The sequence below is a fragment of the Vigna radiata genome, chromosome 7 (assembly GCF_000741045.1).
Source record: "Vigna radiata var. radiata cultivar VC1973A chromosome 7, Vradiata_ver6, whole genome shotgun sequence".
NCBI classification, from domain to species: Eukaryota; Viridiplantae; Streptophyta; class Magnoliopsida; order Fabales; family Fabaceae; genus Vigna; species Vigna radiata.
The window spans coordinates 43,439,693-43,460,416 of record NC_028357.1 but is presented as its reverse complement, the minus strand read 5'-3'; the positions used below and the strand labels follow the sequence as shown (position 1 = coordinate 43,460,416).

Here is a 20,724-nt window from a genome sequence, read left to right as displayed (position 1 = left end):
TCACATTATTTCTAATTCTTCTATCTTTTTTTTTTTTACTTTAACCAAAATAAAGAAAGAATAACATTATAACTATAAATTGATGGTTTAATAAAAGAAATGTCCTACTTCAGGCAACTACTAAATTAAATAAAAGGATACTGCAATATTAAGACATACAGACCAATATCATCTATTGGAAAAAGGTAACTAGAACGGGTACAGTATACCCGCATCTCAATTATTGCTTTCTTGAAATGAAAATTATTCCTAAAAATAGAGAAATGTTTGATTCAGTTATTCAATAAAGACCTCTAGGACGCCAAATTTCATTTATAAGATGACTAATCTCAATTCTAATGTTGAATTCTATTACCAATTCCAAGCATAATAAACCGAACTTAGGGGAAGTTCAATTCCAATGCCAGTAACGTACAAGTTGTCACATAATTCGGAGAGCAGTCTTCTTAAAATTTGTCTACAGCATGAGAAAATGAAATCACGCTTCATATAAAAACCTAGGAATGAACTTAATACCATATTGACATCTTCCGTTTCACCCCAAATTCTGTTTCTCGTGATCGTAATCTTCCATGACCGCACACTGAACATTATCCTCTATTTCACTCCATCTGCATTAAGAAACCATGACAATATTAAAACTTGCAGTTGTAGTTGAAATTGTAACGAAAATTAATTCAAAACTTGCATTAGGATCATTTTGCAGAAATGTTATTAGATACTTAACGCCCATGTTTTCATTTAACGTCCATACAACTTACAGTGTGGGCAAATAAAAACATCAACCTTCATGAATCATTAATCTGTATAAACAAGAGAAAAACTGTCGACAAGATTTTTTTCCAGAAATTAATCCAGAGATCATAATTACCAGTAGATAAAATTCACTGCAGCTTATACTTCAATATCACACTTCAAAACTTGTAGAGACTCACCATGACAATAATGTCTTACAATGTCGACTTCAAGTTTTATGCAACCTCACAGAATCAGTTTACAAGATGATGTTTACTCTCTCTTTTATATATAATTTGACTATATTATTAGTCAATGTGGAACCTTTAACAATTTGCAGTGGGGTCTTTATTAAAAGATAAACACAATCTATTCTGATGTTCAGATAAAACATCTTTGATAGGCTTACTGTCAGGCTGCGCTACAAATTAACCCAGGAAAAGAATATGTAAAAGAAACTAAAAAGACAAAATAGAAAAGAGTAGATTTTTCATTTCCCTCCAATACTAGGAATACTAATACGTATAACATTGGGGACAGGATTGCATTTAATGGGTCTCCATATGCTTCAAAAAGGAAGACATTTCATCAATCAAAACATATCTTTGAACCATTTAGGTGTTTGGACCTTGTGTTTACTGGGTTAGGTAACAATATCTTCCGCCGTTAGGGAGTATTAGTCGTAAAAGTTGGTAACAGTATGAGTTGGCACAGTTGAAGTGCTTGAGGATAGTGGAAGTGAATTTGCCCATTAACATTTTGCCTTCTATGGTGGTTAGTGTAAAATTGATGGAGCTTGGTAAAAGTGTCAGGGAACAGATGAGGATATGGAGGTGAAGATGGGTTTAGAAAATTTTCTGGAGAGTGCATCCAGCACAAGATTTGTTTTTCCAACTTCATAGAAAATCTAAAACTGAAATCCCCGTACTTAAGAAGTTCAATTTTTATATTGAGTTTGAACTGCTTTAGTTAAAAGAGAAATGCGACTCTATCAGATTTGTGCGTGGAAAGGGTGCCTTAAAAAATAGTCTCCATTTTTTTTGACAAATTTGGTCACGGCATCAACCTCCCTAGAATAAACAATGGCTGATCGAATACAAGGACAAATTTTATGACTAAAGAAGGCCAAGGGAGCTCCATATTGATCTAGAACTGAACTAATGGCAACACTAAAGGCATCAATTTCAAGCACAATGGTTTAGAAAAATTAGGTAGTGTTAGTGAAGGTAATTTGGTCCATATAATTTAGCTTGAACAAAGGAGATTGGTGAAGGGAGAGGCTTAATGGGAAACAGAAGGACAGTATAAGTAAGTGAGGCAAGGGAAATGAATGCCATAAGTGTGTGGCTCCAACCATATATATATATATATATATATATATATATATATATATATATAAAAGAAAAAAGAGTAATCGGTGTAAATGTGGCCTGAGTAAATCACTCGTGGCTGATTGAAAAGAGAAAGGCTATTTCTAAGGCCAAATGGCATTACCAAAAATTTGTAATGGTCACCCGTTGTGTGAAAGGTTGTTGTGTCTGTCTTCAGGAAATACTTGGATTTGGTTGAGTGTAAATCAAATTCATAAAAAAATTGTAACAGCATATAACTCAACCAGGAGTTCATCAATAGTGTAAGAAAAAGAGTTGGTGCTACCTGTAACAATGTCTTTGTTAACATATCATGGATGATGTAGGAGATGATATCTCTTTGGAAGTGTGGGTAATAATGGGGATGCTTTGGTGTAAGGCCTTGTAGTAGGAAAAAAACTAAATCGTGAGTGGTTATGAGAGATTGAACTTAAGGTGGGGATTATATTAAGTTTGGTTTGTGATGTATGGGAGGGAGTGGAATATTGGAGGGTGAGAGTATTATGGGTGTAATGTGTAGAGATTGAAACGTGAGGACGTGAAGTGAAGAAATAAATTTGTTACAAAGGAGGTGGCACAACCGGCAGAAAGAGATTGGTTGGAGTTTGGAAGGTGAGTCATCTTGGAGGGTAAAAATAGTATTGGAATGGGTGAGGGAGATGTTGGGTATAGCAAAATTGGTAGTAAAGTGGAGTGATTGTGTAGCCAATCAATAAGCAATACGACATCAACACCCTCAATGGGTATTAAGTAAAATGGCATTTGCAAGTGACAAGAATTGTCAATGGTGCCCTATATGTGTAGTATTTGTAGAGAGTGTTGGCCAGCAAGAGCTTCCGAGGAGAGTTGTAAGTGTAATGGAGGTTGGGGGAGTTTGGGGTTTAGGGACCAAAGGGGAAGACACATCATCAATGTCATCTATGTCAAAAGATTCATCATTAATTAAAATAAAAACTCGGGAGTGGGTGCACTTGTGAGTTGGGTAAATTTTTCATAACAATTGTAGCATAAGTCGTGCTCAACATTCTTGCTATTAGAATGCTGATGGTAGGGGTGTGGGAGTTAGTGCTATGGGAAGGGGGTTGGGGGAGGCCTAGAATCTTTAATTTTGGCCTCAATTAGTTTTGCTAATTTAATGGCTTTTGGATAGCAAGTTCATGGCGCATTTTGGGGATTAAACCAGAAATGAAACAATTTAGAATGACCTCTATGGGTAGACCTAGTACTCTATTGCATATCTTTTCAAAGAGGAGGGGACAAAATGAAATCACAGTGTATGGTTGAGTGAACAAGTTGATCAAGGGGTTCTAGACCATCATGAGTAGGCTAGTTGTAATTTGGGATGGTGGAAGAAACATGGAGGTTGAGGAAAGGGAGAAAAGGGAAGGGTTGTAGGAACAACAATGGGTGGTTGTTGAGGGTGTTGAGGTTAGTAGGGGAGTGTGTAAGGGGAATAGCTGTTGTGGTCAAGTGGAGATGTGTGTGTGTTGTTTGGGGGGATGGAAGGGAGCAAAGTTTTGGAAAGCCTGAAGGAGTAATGCATGACAAAGGTGGGTTAGTGGTGACCGGTAAGAACATATAGAGAGGGAGGTAAAGTTGTTGTGGTTGAGGTGAGGGTGTCATGTTTGGAGGTGATTGGCTGGTTAAAGTATGGATACAAGCAGTAAAACCTGGTGTCGGAGAGATTCTAAAGTTGATAGAAAAGTTTCATGAGTTGCAATGGTGTGGAAAGATAGTTGTAGTAGTTGATGACAGCTGCCTTGAGCTTCCGTGTGGGGGACTGCATGGCTTACAAAAGGTCATCGATGCTTTTAAGGGATTGGTCTCCTTGGTGGATGGGACGGAAGCAACAAAATTGTTAAGCAGCACTACAAATTAACGTATGAAAGGAATACGCATAAGAAAAGTAAAGAAGACAAAAAAAGTAAAGGGTAGATATTTCATTTCCTTCAGACTGTAGGAACCATCGTACATATGGCATAATGAGCCTCTCTAGGCCAGTATCTAATTAATTAAAAACAGTCTTTGAATAATTTAGGCACTTGGGCCTTACATTTATTGGGCTCTGTAACACTTATTCTAGATCATATCAGGTTGGGCCTGACAAGACAATCAAAAACTTTTTCCTCCCCTGAAAACAGTACTGGGGATATGATCCAACAGGATCCCACACTGAGAATGCAGACTCCCTGGGACATCCTTAGAAAGAAAGAGAATCAGATATCAGGTTTGCACTCACACTCCCTATTATACAACCTCTAATACTGAAGCTTTCACCCACTTAAGGGTTGGGATGCCTTTGAATTTTGTAATTACTCACCCCCTCTGCCCCTCGTTTAGGAAGCAAGGAGAATGGAACTAACGCTATGAAAGATTATCAAACCCAATAAGCTCAATCATTGTGGTTAAGAAAATATCTTGTACAAACGCACTCTGTATGCATTTAAACATGTTCATTTCTGATAGACCCCCCAGAATTACAGAAGTACAAGACAGTTCTTGTATGTTTATTATGAATCAATCTGCCCTACCAATGTAGTAGAAACAGGTAACAACAATGTACAAAGCACCAAAGGTCTTCCAAGAGGACCTTTCTCTCCTAAGTCCCTTCCCTCCTAACAATAAAAAGTCTCCAAAAAACTAAAAACAACCTAATCACAGACTACATATATAATAGTCTCTGTTAGGCCTGGTACAACAACAGGAGATTATTACTACATCCTTATTTATTTCTCCTAGCATAAATTCTACCACTGAACCTACAATACCCCACCCTAGGAGTTTCACCTTGTCCTCAAGGTGAAAATCTGGGAAGTCTTTGTTGATAGCCGCAGCAGACTCCCAACTATTCTCCATCTCAGGAAGTTGTTGCCATTTGAGCAAAACTTCCAATTCACTTTATGCATTCAGACGAGTGTCAAGCAACTTTTCTGGAGTGACTTCCAACATATATTCTTCAGACACCATCGGGGGCAAAGGCTGAGGTGATTGCACTGCTTTCACTGCTGGTTTAAGCAAGGAAACATGAAAAACTGGATTAATGCGGCTGAGTTCTGGTAGAAGCAACTTATAAGAAACTTGGCCAATATGTTCTACAACCTGATAAGGTTCATAATAGCAAGGACTTGATTTTTCATTAAATTTTCTCGCTAAAGATTTGAACCGATATTGTTGAATCTTGAGAAACACCCAATCTCCTTCTTGATAAACCACATTTCTCCTGTGTTTATTGGCTTGAAGCCTATTCTGCTCTTGTGCCTTGCCCAAATTATCTTTCAACGTTTTTTAAATTGCATCCCTTGCTTCTTGCACCTGATTTACAATTTCCACCTTAGCTGGAATGGTTGTGCCTTTCAAAATGAGCGGTGGATCACATCCATATAGAGCCTTGAATGGTTTCATCTTGGAAGAGGCACTATAGTTGGTGTTGAACCAAAACTCAGCCCAAGGTAGCCAAGTGAGCCATTGTTTAGGTTGAGTTCCTGTCATGCATCTTAAATATGTTTAAAGACAGCAATTCACCACTTCGGTCAGACCATCTGATTCTGGGTGATATGCACTGCTATACTTCAACTTAGTCCCTGCTTGTTTAAAAATTTCTTTCCAAAATTGGCTGAGAAATAACTGGTCTCTATCTGAAACTATTGAAGAGGGAAACCCATGTAATCTTACCACCTCATTCACAAAAAGCTGAGCCATCTCTTGTGCTGAGTAGGGATGTGATAAAGCAAAAAAGTGAGCATACTTGGTAAATCTGTCTACTTCTACAAAAATGGTGTCTTTTCCTTTTGCTTTGGGTAGTCTGCCTATGAAATCATCGAGATGTCAGACCAAACTTGTTGCATACGCTCATGTTGTTCATTCTCCACTATCTCTGTCGCACATGGATTCTTGAAACATGTGTTCCAAAGCCTCTGGTCTTGCTTCCATTTCGGTGCTAACCAAAGCCTCGTACACCACTACCCTAAGGACCAAGAAAGTAGCTCTGAATACCTATTGATAGACCCCTCAGAATTACAGAAGTACAAAACAGTTCTTGTATGTTTATTATGAATAAATTTGCGCTACCAATGTAGTAGAAACAAGTAACAACAATATACAAAGAACCAAGGTTTTTCAAGAGGACCTTTCTCTCCTTACTCATTCCCTCCTAACAATCAAAACTCTCCAAAAAACTAAAAATAACCTAATCACAGACTACATATATAATAGTCTCTGTTAGGCCTGTTACAACAAAAGGAGGTTATAACTACCTCCTTATTTGTTTCTCCTATTATAAACTCTACCACTAAACCTATCAATTTCAATTTCATAACGGAATACAAATACATTGAATGTTCTAATAACTACAAAATTTAATACGCATAATTATAAGTTAACATCTAAAAGGAATAGGTAGGAGAGGAAGTAAGAGTGATATTTACTAAGAAAAAGGTGGCAATAGAATCACACCTAGGATGATATAGGCATGTGAAAACAAAACCAATAGAAATCTTCATTAGAAGAGCTCATCAAATGACATGATAGCCAAATAATTAGAGGCAGGGGTAGATCAGTAACGACTCTTCAATTGAAACCATTAGAAAGTATATATAATTAAATGGCCTCTTTACAGAATTCTTTACAATGAATAGGCTTTTGGTAGTATTATTGTCATTTATTAACAGTTCTAATCCTAGGCACATGCAGTCCATTCTAGAACTGGGATGTTAATCCAAACTGAGGTTTTAAATAAATAGTGCACAAGAACAGTTTACAAACTCAAAAGTAAAAGAGAGACCTTTTGACGTTTTGGATTTGGGGGGCTTGAGTCAGAATCACTTGGTCTGCGTGATGTCCCGACATCAGTTTCAACCTGCATGCACATAGGCTGATCAGTTTCTTTTCTCTTTTTTCATTGAAGACGCAGTTACAATACTCAATTTCACTAGACATAATCTGGTTGAACAAGGCAAGAAAAAACATCAAGAAAAGTCTCCTGCATAATCTCGCCTGAATTTTTTGCTATATTACATCTGTTCAGCAACCTTGGAGAAAGTGACACCCAGAGGGATTTGAGTAAAAGATAAAAAAGTTGAAATCTTTCAAATATGATATTCCCTACGTGTGTCAAAAGTCAAGAAGCACTCACAATGTGCGAGAGAGGTTTTGGTAGTTGATGTTGACCAAATAACAAATATAATCAAGCAAATAAAAAATAGAATAAGGAAAGCAAACAATTAAGTCTGCACACCTGGGTTGAAGAAGCTTGAGCCATATGATCTTCAGAAGGATTTCCCTCTGACCCTACTTGTTGAGATATGACTGGCATGATTTCACGGAGCATATTTGACAAAAATATTCCTTCTTCACTGGCATTAGGTTGTGCTTCGGGGACTTGGGCAGCCCCCCTTGATGTTGCAGCATGATCTGAGTCAGAACCTGCAGTTATTCCTTGTACACTTGAATCTTCCACATGAATTTCTCCACCAGGAAAGAGTGACCTTAATAACTGAAGTACACTGCTTGGTACTTGCCGTTCAGGTTCTTGGTTGTTTTGGGGTCCACTGGCAGCCAGAATATTGATATTTACAACACGAGAATTAGATGGCTCCGGTCTTGTGCTTTGAGTTGATAAGGATCCTACTACAACCAAGTTCAATGACAAATTAACTAAAATCAAATTTATGCGTCAGATCCTTAAAGTATATATCAGATAATTTTATAAGTGGCAAAATAAGTAAACCATGAGTTATATGAACAAAGGTTGTGACTGCTCACAAACTCTGATGAATTTGTGAGCAACCAATTGAATGATTACAAAGTTGGGCTACAAATGATACACTTTAGAAGGTTTGTGGAAGTAAAAGAAGGAAGTAGCAATACATCTTCCTCGCCAAAATGAACCGAGCCTATTGAATTCAATAGAATGCTTAGAAAGCATGTTTAATCAATCATTCAATCGTAAAAATAATATGGAAGATATCTTTAGTTCATAGCTATCAAGAAGAATGTCATATCCGGGATAGGATAAATTTAGACATTAATTAGTTGAACCCACTAAATTACTGAAAAATATCAGTCATCTCTCTTAGGGAAACGAAAGGGACATTATCATCAAGTGTTTAGGAAACAATAAATTAGCATTTGAAATGCTTTCTATCTTATGATATTCCTATATATCATAGTGCCGATGAGGATATTTAAGTCTTTAAACTTTATAGGAAATATAAAGTAGTCTGATTTTGCTTATTACTATTTTACTTTATATTATTTCTTTCCAACTTATTTTGTTAACAATTATAGAAACTCTAGGTAAGAGAAACATTGAGCTGAAATTGTATGTTACCGCAGGGATGCTTTATAAATATTGACAAAAAGGAATCAATATAATGAATAGAAAAGATTTGATATCCTCTAATAATGGGAATAGAAAAAAAAAAAGGTTCCTAATAATACATGTATAATCTGGATACACTTGTTTAGAATGAACCCCTATTTCTATAATAAATAGGTTCCTAACAACTATATTCCTGATTATAAAGTATCAATTTCTTATTTTTATAATTATAACACTTTCCCTCAAGCCGAGCATATAGGTAGTATGTGCCCAGCTTGCTACAAATGTCATCAATCTTTGGTCCTCATAGAGATTTGATGAAAATGTTAGTCAACTGTTCATTAGAGGTGACAATCTTGCAGTGATGTTTGCAAACTCCAGTTTTCTCTTATGAAATCACAATCCAAAGTCAACAATAAGGGATGGGAGGGTTGGGTAGTACCACTGTCGAGCACTACATCTTCAATCAAAATAAGTAAGCATTGATTATTTTAACAAACTATAAAAAAGTAGCTTTGGATCACGTCCTGCAATCAAATATAATCTGAAATCATCTTGTAACATGAAGCAATCAGCGGTTTCAGATATTGAAAGACATTTGTTAAATTACCATTTCTTGTAGAATCATCTGTGCTTTGCCTTTCCAACATGGAATCAGTAGTTGATGGTACTGCAGCATGATGCTGACTTGAATGTTGAGATCTCTGTTCACTATTTACATGTCCCGAAGACACGTGTTGAAATCTCCCAAGAATTGGATAGTAAAGACCTACAGAATTACCAGATGATTCTGAAGGCGGACGGACCACAGGACCCGGTACTGCTGCTGCAACCATGGTTCTAATAGGCACTAACCTTACTCCTGGTTCCCCAGAAAAAGAAGCATCTGGACGCCTAGAGGTTGCCTGATTAACAGGATTTTCACCTGGATTTCTTTGTACCGAAGCAGGTTGTGTATCATTGCGTTCTTCCTGATTGGTATTGGATGATGTTGATGAGGCACCTAATAATAGAAATGATGCTACATGTAAGTTAAAAACATAATGCAAAGCACCAGAACCTAGTAAACTAAAATATATATATATATACTGTACCTCGTCGTATCTGTATATCTATACGCCTAGGGAAAAAGCTTGAACCAAGTCCACTACCTAAACTTGAGCTAGACTGTGCAGCTCCAACAGGAACAGCGCCAAAGCTTGTTCCAGTTTGAAAAGGAAGGGGCTGGAACCATGCAGGTCAATAAGCAAAAGCCGTAAAGTTGTCATGACAAGAACGATAGAAAGACAAAAAGTACCTGAACCATGATATGGTTAGGACCATTTGGGGATATAAAAACTGCAGGCCCTCCATTAACTACAGCTTCAGACTGCAGACAAAGTTAATTAGTACTTAGAACCACAAACCTAACAATTGACTAACAAAATACCAAGAGAGGGAAACCATGCCTACCGATGTTTGACCCAAACGCAGTGTCATGGTTGTGCGACCAAGCTCGAGTAAAAATGCACCAAGGTTATAAAACAAAACTCCAGTCCTCAAAGCCCTAGACTGAATGCTTGACCGCAACAATGGATCGGTTACATCAGCTTGATTCTCCATCTGCCTTGATAATTGCTGTGGAAGTACACGATGAACATGGCAACTTTATATGTTTAGCAGAATAAAGAAAATAGTTATATAACACCACATACCTACTTGTTAACAGTGCAGGAAGAAAGTTATGGCAAACATAGAAGAAAAATCTAATAGGATGTTTTAAAACTCACAAGTAGGCATTCGCCTGCTTGTTCAACAATCATTCGTCTGGTAGAAAGCAGAACCTCTGCCAACAATGTGGGAGATGAAAACCCTTCTAGAGCTGAAGCCGAACGTGAAGAAATAGGTCTAGTTTCTACATTCCTTTGAGCCTCGTCTGCTTGGGCAATATTCCCCCCTTCTCTCACTGCATGTAAACTGTGTCATTCTCAAAGAACAATAATGCAGCAGAAGCCAGTGAAGGATAACTATTAGATTCAACATGGCATGCTTACCAATTGCATCAAATTCATTGCTTATGTGACTTAAATATTGAGACAAAGTTGTCAAAGAATCAGGAATGACCTACAAAGCCATATTTAAGAAATAAATTGTTTGATATCTTGTCAACTAGAGAGGAAAATACTCAAAATGTCAAATATAAAAGAATAGGTACACCTGAAAGAAATTAAATAAAGATTTAGCACATACAGGAGGCTGCAAAGACCCTAGAGATACTGTCGCTGGAGCTCCAAAGGCATTACGTGATCTATCAGACAAAACCCGAAAACCCGATTGTTCGGGTTGAGGATGAGATGAATCAAATATTCCACTAGAGCCTGAAATTCTCCCAGAGCCTTGGGAATCATGCTCCTTCATTCAATCCAATATGCCCAGTTGTCATGAAAAGAGTTTCAGATGAATATTCACATAAAAAGACAAGCAAATACCATTTTTATTGGTCACACATCATAAGTTCATCATACCACTCCAATACCCAATGGAAAGAGAATTAATATACGGAAAGTTAAATTTACCCTGACGTCAATCCCTTCACCACTCGCAAAATTTTGAAGTCCAATGGATCCTAGAACTGCAGAAACGATCTGCACAGAGAATGAGATCAAAATTTAATTTTCAACCGAAAAAGAAAACCCTAAATGTGCCCCCTATTGTTCAAATTTGAATTATACCCTATTGATTTCAGGTGCAACTCCATCACCCTGAAAAGGCACATTGAAAGTCTCAATAAAAACACCAGGGGCTACTTGACTACTGTGACTGAGGCCTGTCAGGCTTGAGCTTGAATTCGGTTCAGTCACTACAAAATGGAGGTAAGTATGGAGGTCAGTATACCTTATCTCCTTTTATTATAGGTGAGAATGAAGGTAACCCACAAGACAAGATCAACTAGAAAATTCCTCACTCAGTTCCCCACCCCTTTAAGAAACAACCCTTCAAGAAAAAAAATATAACAGTGACAATTTGCCAGTGCCCAAATGGAAAATTATCAAACAAGATGCCACTTCTTGAATTTCTTCTTACACAAATAAGGCATGCTCTTAGAAAATATTTTCCAACGCAATCAGGTAAAAATTTTGTAAAACTAAACTAATTACCTAGTTTAATTCTTGCAGGTGCACCAGATAAATGGCACTATTAAGGTGTTTAATTCTCCAGGCAAAAAGAAATTAAAAAGTCAAAAACCTACTTTGCCTACTGGTTGAATTACAATTCATGTTTTCCCCCAGACATGCTTATTATTAGGTGTAAAATGGAAACAAACAAACAAGTTTCAAGCTACAACAATATCTTCTTTGCAAGAAAGACCAGGTATATTTAATTTCACCAATTTTCTACTTAAAGAGAAGATTTGCTACAACAAGAAATAAGAAACCTTCACTATAAATCCTACTAAACTAGAGCACATAACTTCCACATCAATTACAACAGCAAATGATAATACTGTACATAATCACGTCAAACCTGAATGATTGGGCAGACTTCCTGGTGGTGGTAGGTCGGGTTGCCTCGCAACCAGATGCAAGGTGTGACCATCTTCAACATCTACTTGTTTTAAGGAGGAAACACATTTTGAATGAAAAAATAGTGATGCAGTTACAGCATCAAAACTTCTTTGACAAGACAGAATGGCTTTGTGTCTAACAAAATCATCCACAAGGGTGTGCTTCTTTATTTTTGTTCATAACATTAATTATTGAGATAATATTAATATATTTGGACAACAAACAAATTATAACATGGGTGGATGGGCCTATATTTCAACTTCAGACTTTTCTGTAAAGGTTCGAGTAATTTGGCACAAAAGCCAAAAGTCACCACTCGATGGAAAATTTTATTGTAATGGCAGTGTCTCCTCTTAGCAATCTGACTTTTATGTGCTGCAGCCTTTTTGCCTCAAAATCTAAACTCTTGACGAAATTATTGATCACAATACTGATTACTACACTTAAACAGTACGGATCATATGTTTTACAAACACAAGAAATTTTATCAAAGAGCATTAAAAAATTACTACAGAAGCTAAGGACACAACCCCTTTTCCAGACAAGTAAAAGGAACACAAGCTTAACACAAAATAAAGGAAACACCATATTATATCATATCATTTTGTATTTCTGAAATCCAAGTCTTCTCTCCATAACTAACAACTACTTAAGGGCAAGATAGCATCTCTTTAAATGCTACATTGGCTTCCTTTGTGAGTCCTTCAACACAGTGGAAAGACAAAGAAACAGGATACGATACGCAGACAGGAGCTGATCATCCTTCAGAACTTTTCCTTGGCAAATTAGGCGTTGCCGTTCAGATAATACCCCAGTTACAGAAGCAATCTGTTCTTTCAGGGCAGGGACTGGCATCTGCAGGACAGGGAATATTTTTGTAGGAAAAGGACAATTAGAAACAGATCTTCAAGCAAGTTGTCAGCTAATTCAAAGAGGCAGCCTTATGATCATATATCTTAAACATTGTTGCGTTAAAAACCAAACATATTAGCAAAAAAGTGGTTTTATTGACAATTCATTCAGGAACTTTTTTCAGAAGCTACTCCTCCTTTCATGCTTTGGAGAATATTTATAGTTTTTTTTTTTGCCTATTTTGAAAAGCCTGTTTAACTATTACAATTTTTCATAAAAGATTTTTTTCTTGTAATAAAACAAACAGGTACTTAATTCTTTTTATCGATTATCATGTTTCTACAGCAAGGCAGTGCACAAAGCAAGATTTACAAACAGAAACAGAATGCCTTCACAAGAAATTCGAAAAGCAAGTCAAGAAAGATTATACAGAGTCAAAGAAACACCTGTTTATCCACTCTGAGGGTGTACGTTTGAGAATCCAATGTTTTAATCTTTATTTCAATAGTGGTTTCTGAACTTTCAGCACTGTTATTGATTGGGATCTTTTCAGTGCTATTACTTCCCATTCTCCACGTACCACGTAATACTCTGTAAAATGAAAATATAATAAAAGCCATAAAAAGGTCTGCCAATATTTCTTTCTTCTTCAAAGATATATGATTAATAAGAAAATCATGTGAAACCTACAAAACAATACAAAAAAGAAAGAAATGTACACTGCCGTAGTGGGAAAAACAAAAACACAATCAATACTCCCACAACTATAAATGGGAGTTGTGTCGTAACCCAGCCAATATGGGACTAAGAATCCCCTATCAACCCCACTAGGTTGGAAAGAGAAGACCATCCAGAGGAAAGAATAGACAAACCAGGCTATGATACATTGACGCATAAGAAAAATTAGACAAACCAATAAAAAATACAAAGTGGAAAGATGTGTACACTGCCGTATTTGGAAAAGAAAAAACACCATTAGCACTAAAGCAGGCTTGCTAACTGCCTGGGTAGAAATCTTATCACAAGAAACCAATGATATGGAGAACCAGTCCAAAGGGTAATCAGATAAGAGGGGGGAGACTATTTATTTATAAATAAATGCGAGTTGTATTGCAACCCAGTAAATGCGGGGCTGACACTACTCCATCAACCCCATTAGGTTGGGAAGAGAAGACCACCCAGAAGAAAGGTTAGACTAGACAAACCAAGATAAGATTGGATTTGTGTTTGTTCAATGAAAAATCATAAACATTTTGAAATGTATAGAAAGAGAGTCTATATTTATTAAGTAATTTATTAGATAATCGATAACAAAGAATATTGAGAACTATAAGAAATTCATATCAGAACTACTGGAAAGTGCCCTTAAGGCCCAAACCAATTGAAGCAAACTTCAAACAGAAGCACTTTTATAAGCATAACTATTAATCTTGAATAACATGGCATAACAGCTGACCACTACTGACTTTTGTATATCAACATACATATACATTCTCAATAATGACAAAAACTACTCAAAATTCACCACAATCATAATTAACAAAAATAATTTCAAAGTGTCTTGAATAAAGCATGTTCGGTTAATTCATTAATATCTGAGCTCATCAATTTAGCCCCACCTATTTGAATAATCAGTGTCAATTTAAGACGAAGAACTAGTAAGAGACACGAATACAAGTAAATACCAACAAAAGCCATGGATACGAGGGCTATTATTGTTGTTGTCGTATGTACTCAATATTATTATTAGTTTATCAATACTACTATTCAGCTTATCATAATAATACTGCTATCCTTTAAATAATAAATAAATAAGAGAAGTCAAATGGAACTCAACTAATAACAGCAAACCAAAACCAAAAATTAAAAAAGAAAAATACATGTGGGCCCATTGACCCAATTCCCTCAGCACTAACCCTTTTGTTTACTGTACCAGTGTAACCCAAAGACCCTGGCATGTATGCATCTCACCCTGTAAAAGATTCAATTGCCTTCTAAGGAGACAGAAGGCAAAGATCACAGGCAGAGGAGAAGGTGCAAGGGGCTGCAACCACAAAACAATACTAGTTTCAGGGGCAAAGCTGAGTTCCAACACATCTTCTGTGTAACAGAAGGCGAAAATTCAAGTAGATAAACACTCCATTGCAGCCTATGGCGCCACAATAGCATGCCTCCCTTTACGAATTGCCTATGGCAGTTCGCAAAAATCTGCCATATCATAGCAGCCATGTAACAAACAACATTGCAAAACACCAGCTCCAACTGTGATTTTGGCTAAGAAACACACTCCATTGACCAGGAAAAATGTGATGGCCATTAGAGGAGCGGCAGGGTGCAACACCAGCACAATTCCGCCCACTATTGTGTGTGACTGACTACTATGCCTTAAATCCATGCTGATAGGAGTGAATAAGAGCCTACACTATTCTTCATCTACAGCCCAGCCCATATGGTCTAGTCCTTGCATCAACATATCAGCATAGCAAATGAAAGATGGAAAATCCCAGTAAACTGAACTTAAAGCACAACTTCAAACTCAAGCTGAAGAAGAGTTAAGTAGGAACACTTTATCTTCACTCTAGAGCATGGGCAGTGTAATACAAAAATAAAGATCTATAAAACAACTCATTCAGAGATGAGCTTTCTTAACTTTGCCAAAGTAAATACATCCACAGCAAAAAGTAAAAGGTTAGTTAAAACAAAGAAATTTGAATTATTCTCGTAAATCGTCTCCTCATTGTTCTCTTGTATCAAACAGACAAATGCCCCTGGCATTATGTGACAACGAAAGGTTATCAATAGCAGATGGTGGAATATAGCTGGAGGTCAAAACTTCTAGCGTATAAACACGCCATTGCAAGTGGGCTTCCCTTGACAAAATAATGATGGCGGAGGGTAAAAATAGCTTCATTATAGCATTGTCATGGGGCTATAACGGTTATTTGACAACATTGTAAGATCATTTTATGTAGTTATGCTTTATATTAATACACTAAATATGTTTGAACAGCTAGCTTCAAACATATAAGATTGCATGAAGAAATGAAAGGTATTGACTGCAGTGCAGCAGAGCAATCATAAAAGAAGCCTATTTGTAATAAATAACAGAATGGTCGTCACAATGACAGAAGAGCTCTTGACCCAGAAGAATGCATATTCTATTTTCAGAATATATTGATTTCAGAAAATATAGATGACATGGATAAATAAAACCTGTGCAGGAAGCCTATTGTTACACAGAACCAAGCAGCTCAAATTTCACTTTTTATGATTCGGCACTCTCTAAGAGATATGTAATTTTGGCTTAGTTACACCTTTACCATTACCTATATTCACATGATTAATAAAAACATGGCATGCAACCCAACTAAATGTTTTGAAGCAATAAAAAATAATCGATATAACAACAAGCAGAACCTCAGCAATGAAACCAGCCACAAAAAAGAAATGCAATCCAAAAAAATCCCCTTTACGTAACAGTACCTTCTTAGGTCACACAGTTCAACTAGTTTCTTATCAGCACACATCAGTAAACTTACGAGCCACAATGTCACACACGCCAAACGAAAGACACCAGGCACATTCCCATCTCGCAGATAAAAATGTATATCCAAAAATTGAAAAATTAAGAAAAAACCGAATTAATATCAGGTATTCAGTTTGCAGATTGCCTTAAGATAGGGCAAACCAGGAATTACTTGATAGATATTGATTGGTTCTAGAGTATATCAAAACATCACACACGAAGATATCAAAATAATTAAGCAAACAGAGTCACTGTAACAAAACGCGGATCGCCCAAACAATCCTATCACGAAGAAAACAAATGCATGAACCTAATTTCACTCTCTTGGACAGATATAACGTTGTGTGAGAAGGCGTTCGGGGTGTAACTGAAAACCTAGTTGCGAATCGCAAGTAATTGGACATGAACAGTTACAAAGAATTGGAGAATAAAAAGCTGTTACCCTAGGATGGAATGGTCAGTGAGGGAATCGGAAACGGAAGAAACAGAAAACAGTGACTGTTATCGAAAGCCGAAATCGGAGAAGAAAGGGAAACGAAAGAGATAGTTGATGAGCGGAGAAAGGAGAGTGAATAAAGAATGAAACTACCTGAGAGCAGAAGGTTGAGAAGTGAGTGATGGAGTTGGGGAATTAGGGATTGAAGGGAGGGAGTGGGTGTTGCAGCCTTGGCGCTTTCACCGCTCTGTTTCGCACTCCACAAGGGATTTTTCACATGAATCAATGTAGAGTGCATGGAGTTGTATTCTGCAACCCGAAGCACTGGATTGTGACCAACCTTTTGGTATCGACTTGTCCTAAGGTAAATGAGTCGGTCGCCGCCATTTTATTTTATTTTACTTTTTCTTTCTTTTGAAGAAACGATATTATGTTTCAAATTTAGTTGCTGTAAAATCTGCGTTTCAAGATTGTGTTATGTCTTCTTGAGTTTCAGCAGTTACCAAGTTAACGTATAGTTTCTTAACTGTCTGAATTAATATATTCAACTAAAAAATTATTTTTTTATAATAAATATTTAATTGTACTATTATTTTATAGTCTAGTTGAATTTCTAAAATTATAATTTAATTAGTCATTAATTTAAAAATAATTCATTTTATATTTTTTTAACTTACCATTTAGTTTGGTTATTATTAATTAAATCAAACTTTGACTTGTATTTTTAGTCGGTTCATTTTTGTATGAAACTCATTTGATTGATTTCGATCGGAATCGTCTAGACAATTTAAGATGACCAAATTTTATTGATTTTTAATCAATATTTATTTGATCGAATTCGGCTAATTTTCAGTGTGAGTTATTTTATCATTTTCTTTCTTTCTGCAGTAGAAGTCTGGTGACGACGAAAATGGTGGAAAAGACAGCGACCGTGACAGTGGTGGTGTTGTGCAATAGTAATGAATATTTAAGTATTTTCCTTGTATTACTAGGTGAATAAAGAAATATGACGGGTTACAAAAAGCAATTGCCCAAACATTGTAACACCGCTTGGATTTAGCTTGTTCAATGTTTGTTCAGCCCAATTGACGTGGTCAAGGCTTGCATATTTGATTGCGTTTAGTTATTGTCAGTAAGGATTTGGAAATTTTAAATCAAGACTTTTTTATTTATTAATAAAACAATTTACATTAAGATATATCATAATTTTATTTAAAATTTATTTTTTAAATATTTTTGTGATGTAAAATTATTTTTTAAATTGTCATAATTAATTTAATTTAATATTTATTTTTTTAATAAATAATAAAGCCATTTCATTTAATATTTATTTAGACACTATTAATCTTAAATAGATGTTTATTATCTTTAACTTTGAAAAACTCGTTTCAACCTAATTAAATCGTACTGAAATTCTTGATATTATTTTATTATATGGATTTGAAAAGTAATTAATTTATTTTTATATGATTAAAAATATTAGTTAGGTTATCATTTTTTAATTCTATTATTTTATTTGAGATACTTAATTTTAAAAATAAATTCAATCCATTAAGATTCAAAAATTTATCGTATTTCAATTTTTTAAAAATTTTAAGTATTTCTGTTTCAAAAGTATACTGGTGACTTTAATTTTTTAACGGTAAATGAAAAACAAAAAAAAATATCTTATGTGAACAACACAAGAAGTTTTATATTTTGGATTTTAGCTCTTACTTTATATATAATACACTGTTGTAATGAAAGGGAGAAAAATTCAACTAGCTTATTCTAGCACACTTCTTCTACCACTTAAAATATACACAACGAGACATGCACAGTACACAAAACATATAAAAGATGAAAATAGACTAATGGATATTAATTAATATGGCAAACTGGATTTCTAAAAATATGTTCAAGAAGAAAATAAGAAGAAAAAAATTATAATTAGTTAGTAAAAAAATAGAGATAACTCTTTTTCCTAAACAAAATTTTGATTTATTGGAAAAAATTATTAGTTTGTTAAATACTATTTTACATGCCAATAAAAATTAACAGTCCTTATAATATTTTAATTAAATTTTATTCTTAAATATAGTCTACATTTAATTGAATAAAAATATATTAATATTAATTTTTTTAGACACACACACACATGAAGCAATACAGTGAAAAAAAAAACTATATTCAGGAGTGAAAAAAATCTGAAAAAAAAATTGAGTAAGGTCTCATCATTATTAAAATAAATCTGAATATAACTTATGTATTAGTATTTCTTACAGACATTTTGTTCTGATTAGCATGCAAGTATGGTGAGTTTAATTTTTTTTATATAGTTTTTCAAAAAATATAATACATTTATCGTGTTATAGATACGTTATAGATATGATTTTCTTATATTATTATATAACATAAAAACTATAAATAATTATGAACGTTGTTTTGCATTAATTTTTTTTAAAGAGGGTATGGATTGATGGTCTATAATTTTAATAGGTTTAAATCATTTTTTGGTCCCTAAGTTATAAGCGGATGTTTAGTTTAGTTCCCGTTTTTTAAAATGTAAATCTTTGATGGTCCCTAAGTTATAAAAAATGTATCAAATGAGTCCTTTTTTTTTATGTTAATGGTCAAAGTACAAAGAGCAATCTAAAATGCTCTTAGTAAGAAACAAATCAGAGCAATCTAAAGATGTAACAGTTGTTAAAAAACAACCAAAAACAGTATTTCAAGTTAAAAAGGGACTCATTTGATACACTTTTTATAACTTAGGAATCAAAGGTTTACATTTTTAAAAGCATGGATTAAACTGAATATTCACTCATAACTTAGGGACCAAAAAGAGGTTTAAACCATTTTAATATTATGAAAACGGACCATCCAGTCTGGTTCCCTGCAGATTTGTCATCCAGTAAGTTAATTAAACCTGACTCGTTTATTAAAGAGTCGAAAAAATTTGAACCTCACGAGTTGATGGATCAAACGAGTTGATTCACTGATTTATTTAATTACAAATTCTTTTTTTTTTTAATTTTAAGAAATTACAGTTTTTTGTAATTCAAATTTAAATAAGTTTTACTCTAGAAAAAGACAATTAAAAAAAAAAGTAACATACAACTCAAATGTAATTCAAAAGCAAACTCAAAACCACATTGTGTCATTTATCTATTTATAAGATTAGAGTTTTCGATTGATAAATTTATAATATTTTGTTTTTTTTTCTTTATCCACATTTATAATATAATAAAAAATTGTTAACTAATAATATTAAAAACAAAATACTAAATAATTAAATTAAACTAAGTATGAACTCACCGCGAGTTTAATTCAAATGAGTCGGATTTTATATAGATGAGATTAAACATTGATTCATATAAAAAAATTTCATTTTTTCTAAAATCCAATCCAGTCCCAAGAATCAGATCGATTTATGAATTATAACCCATTTTAAAGAAACTAAATCTTATAAACTCAAATTTTATTTTTTTCTAATTTATATGTGCTTAACATTGTAAAACCCATATAAATATACTATAACAAGATGATAATACGGATAAGTAAGCGTGGATAGTTTTAATATTTACAATAAAAAAAGTTAAGCTAGTTGAAAATTTAAGTCCTCGAAACATTTTATAATTTCTTTTAATGTTTAATTATTTGTGAGTTTAATATAAGTAAATATATGTATTATTGTTTTATTAATATAATTATTCTATTAATGTGATATTATTTAGGTATGGTTTATAAGATGATAGATTTGAACATTACTGGTTACTGTGCAGTGGTGTGGGGGATATTGTGTTTTTAAGAGACAAAGGTAGCATGCAGAGCTTTGTAAAAACTGCATGATCTTATAATAGTTGTGGTGAAGCGCAATGTGTGGAACCAAATTGGGCCATATGTGCAGAAGAGTGATCCACTATCTAACATGTGAGCCCACATGTAAGATTGACCCTTCA

The 20,724-nt window shown here is 34.6% G+C and overlaps 1 protein-coding gene across 7 annotated transcripts; it reads right to left on the bottom strand.

The window, feature by feature from the left end:
• Positions 1-148: 148 nt before the first annotated feature.
• On the bottom strand, positions 149-17,118 carry LOC106768257 (large proline-rich protein bag6-B). Of its 7 annotated transcripts, none has more exons than XM_022783812.1 (18): positions 16,937-17,118; positions 14,738-14,865; positions 13,268-13,412; positions 12,707-12,824; positions 11,929-12,009; positions 11,136-11,263; positions 10,980-11,048; positions 10,654-10,815; positions 10,458-10,527; positions 10,194-10,369; positions 9,877-10,041; positions 9,722-9,793; positions 9,519-9,648; positions 9,035-9,427; positions 7,339-7,730; positions 6,886-6,960; positions 5,778-6,069; positions 149-611 (listed from the first exon to the last, which is right to left on the bottom strand). In XM_022783812.1, the coding sequence occupies exons 3-17, from the start codon at positions 13,388-13,390 to the stop codon at positions 6,043-6,045; spliced, it is 2,181 nt and encodes a 726-aa protein (XP_022639533.1). In that variant the 5' UTR covers positions 13,391-13,412; positions 14,738-14,865; positions 16,937-17,118; the 3' UTR covers positions 149-611; positions 5,778-6,042. The 7 variants fall into 7 exon arrangements, with proteins under 7 accessions (XP_022639533.1, XP_022639528.1, XP_022639532.1 ...); XM_022783807.1 differs by lacking the exons at positions 14,738-14,865; positions 16,937-17,118 and adding exons at positions 762-803; positions 16,305-16,467; XM_022783811.1 differs by lacking the exon at positions 14,738-14,865 and having other exon boundaries at positions 16,937-17,117.
• Between the last annotated feature and the right edge of the window lie 3,606 nt (positions 17,119-20,724).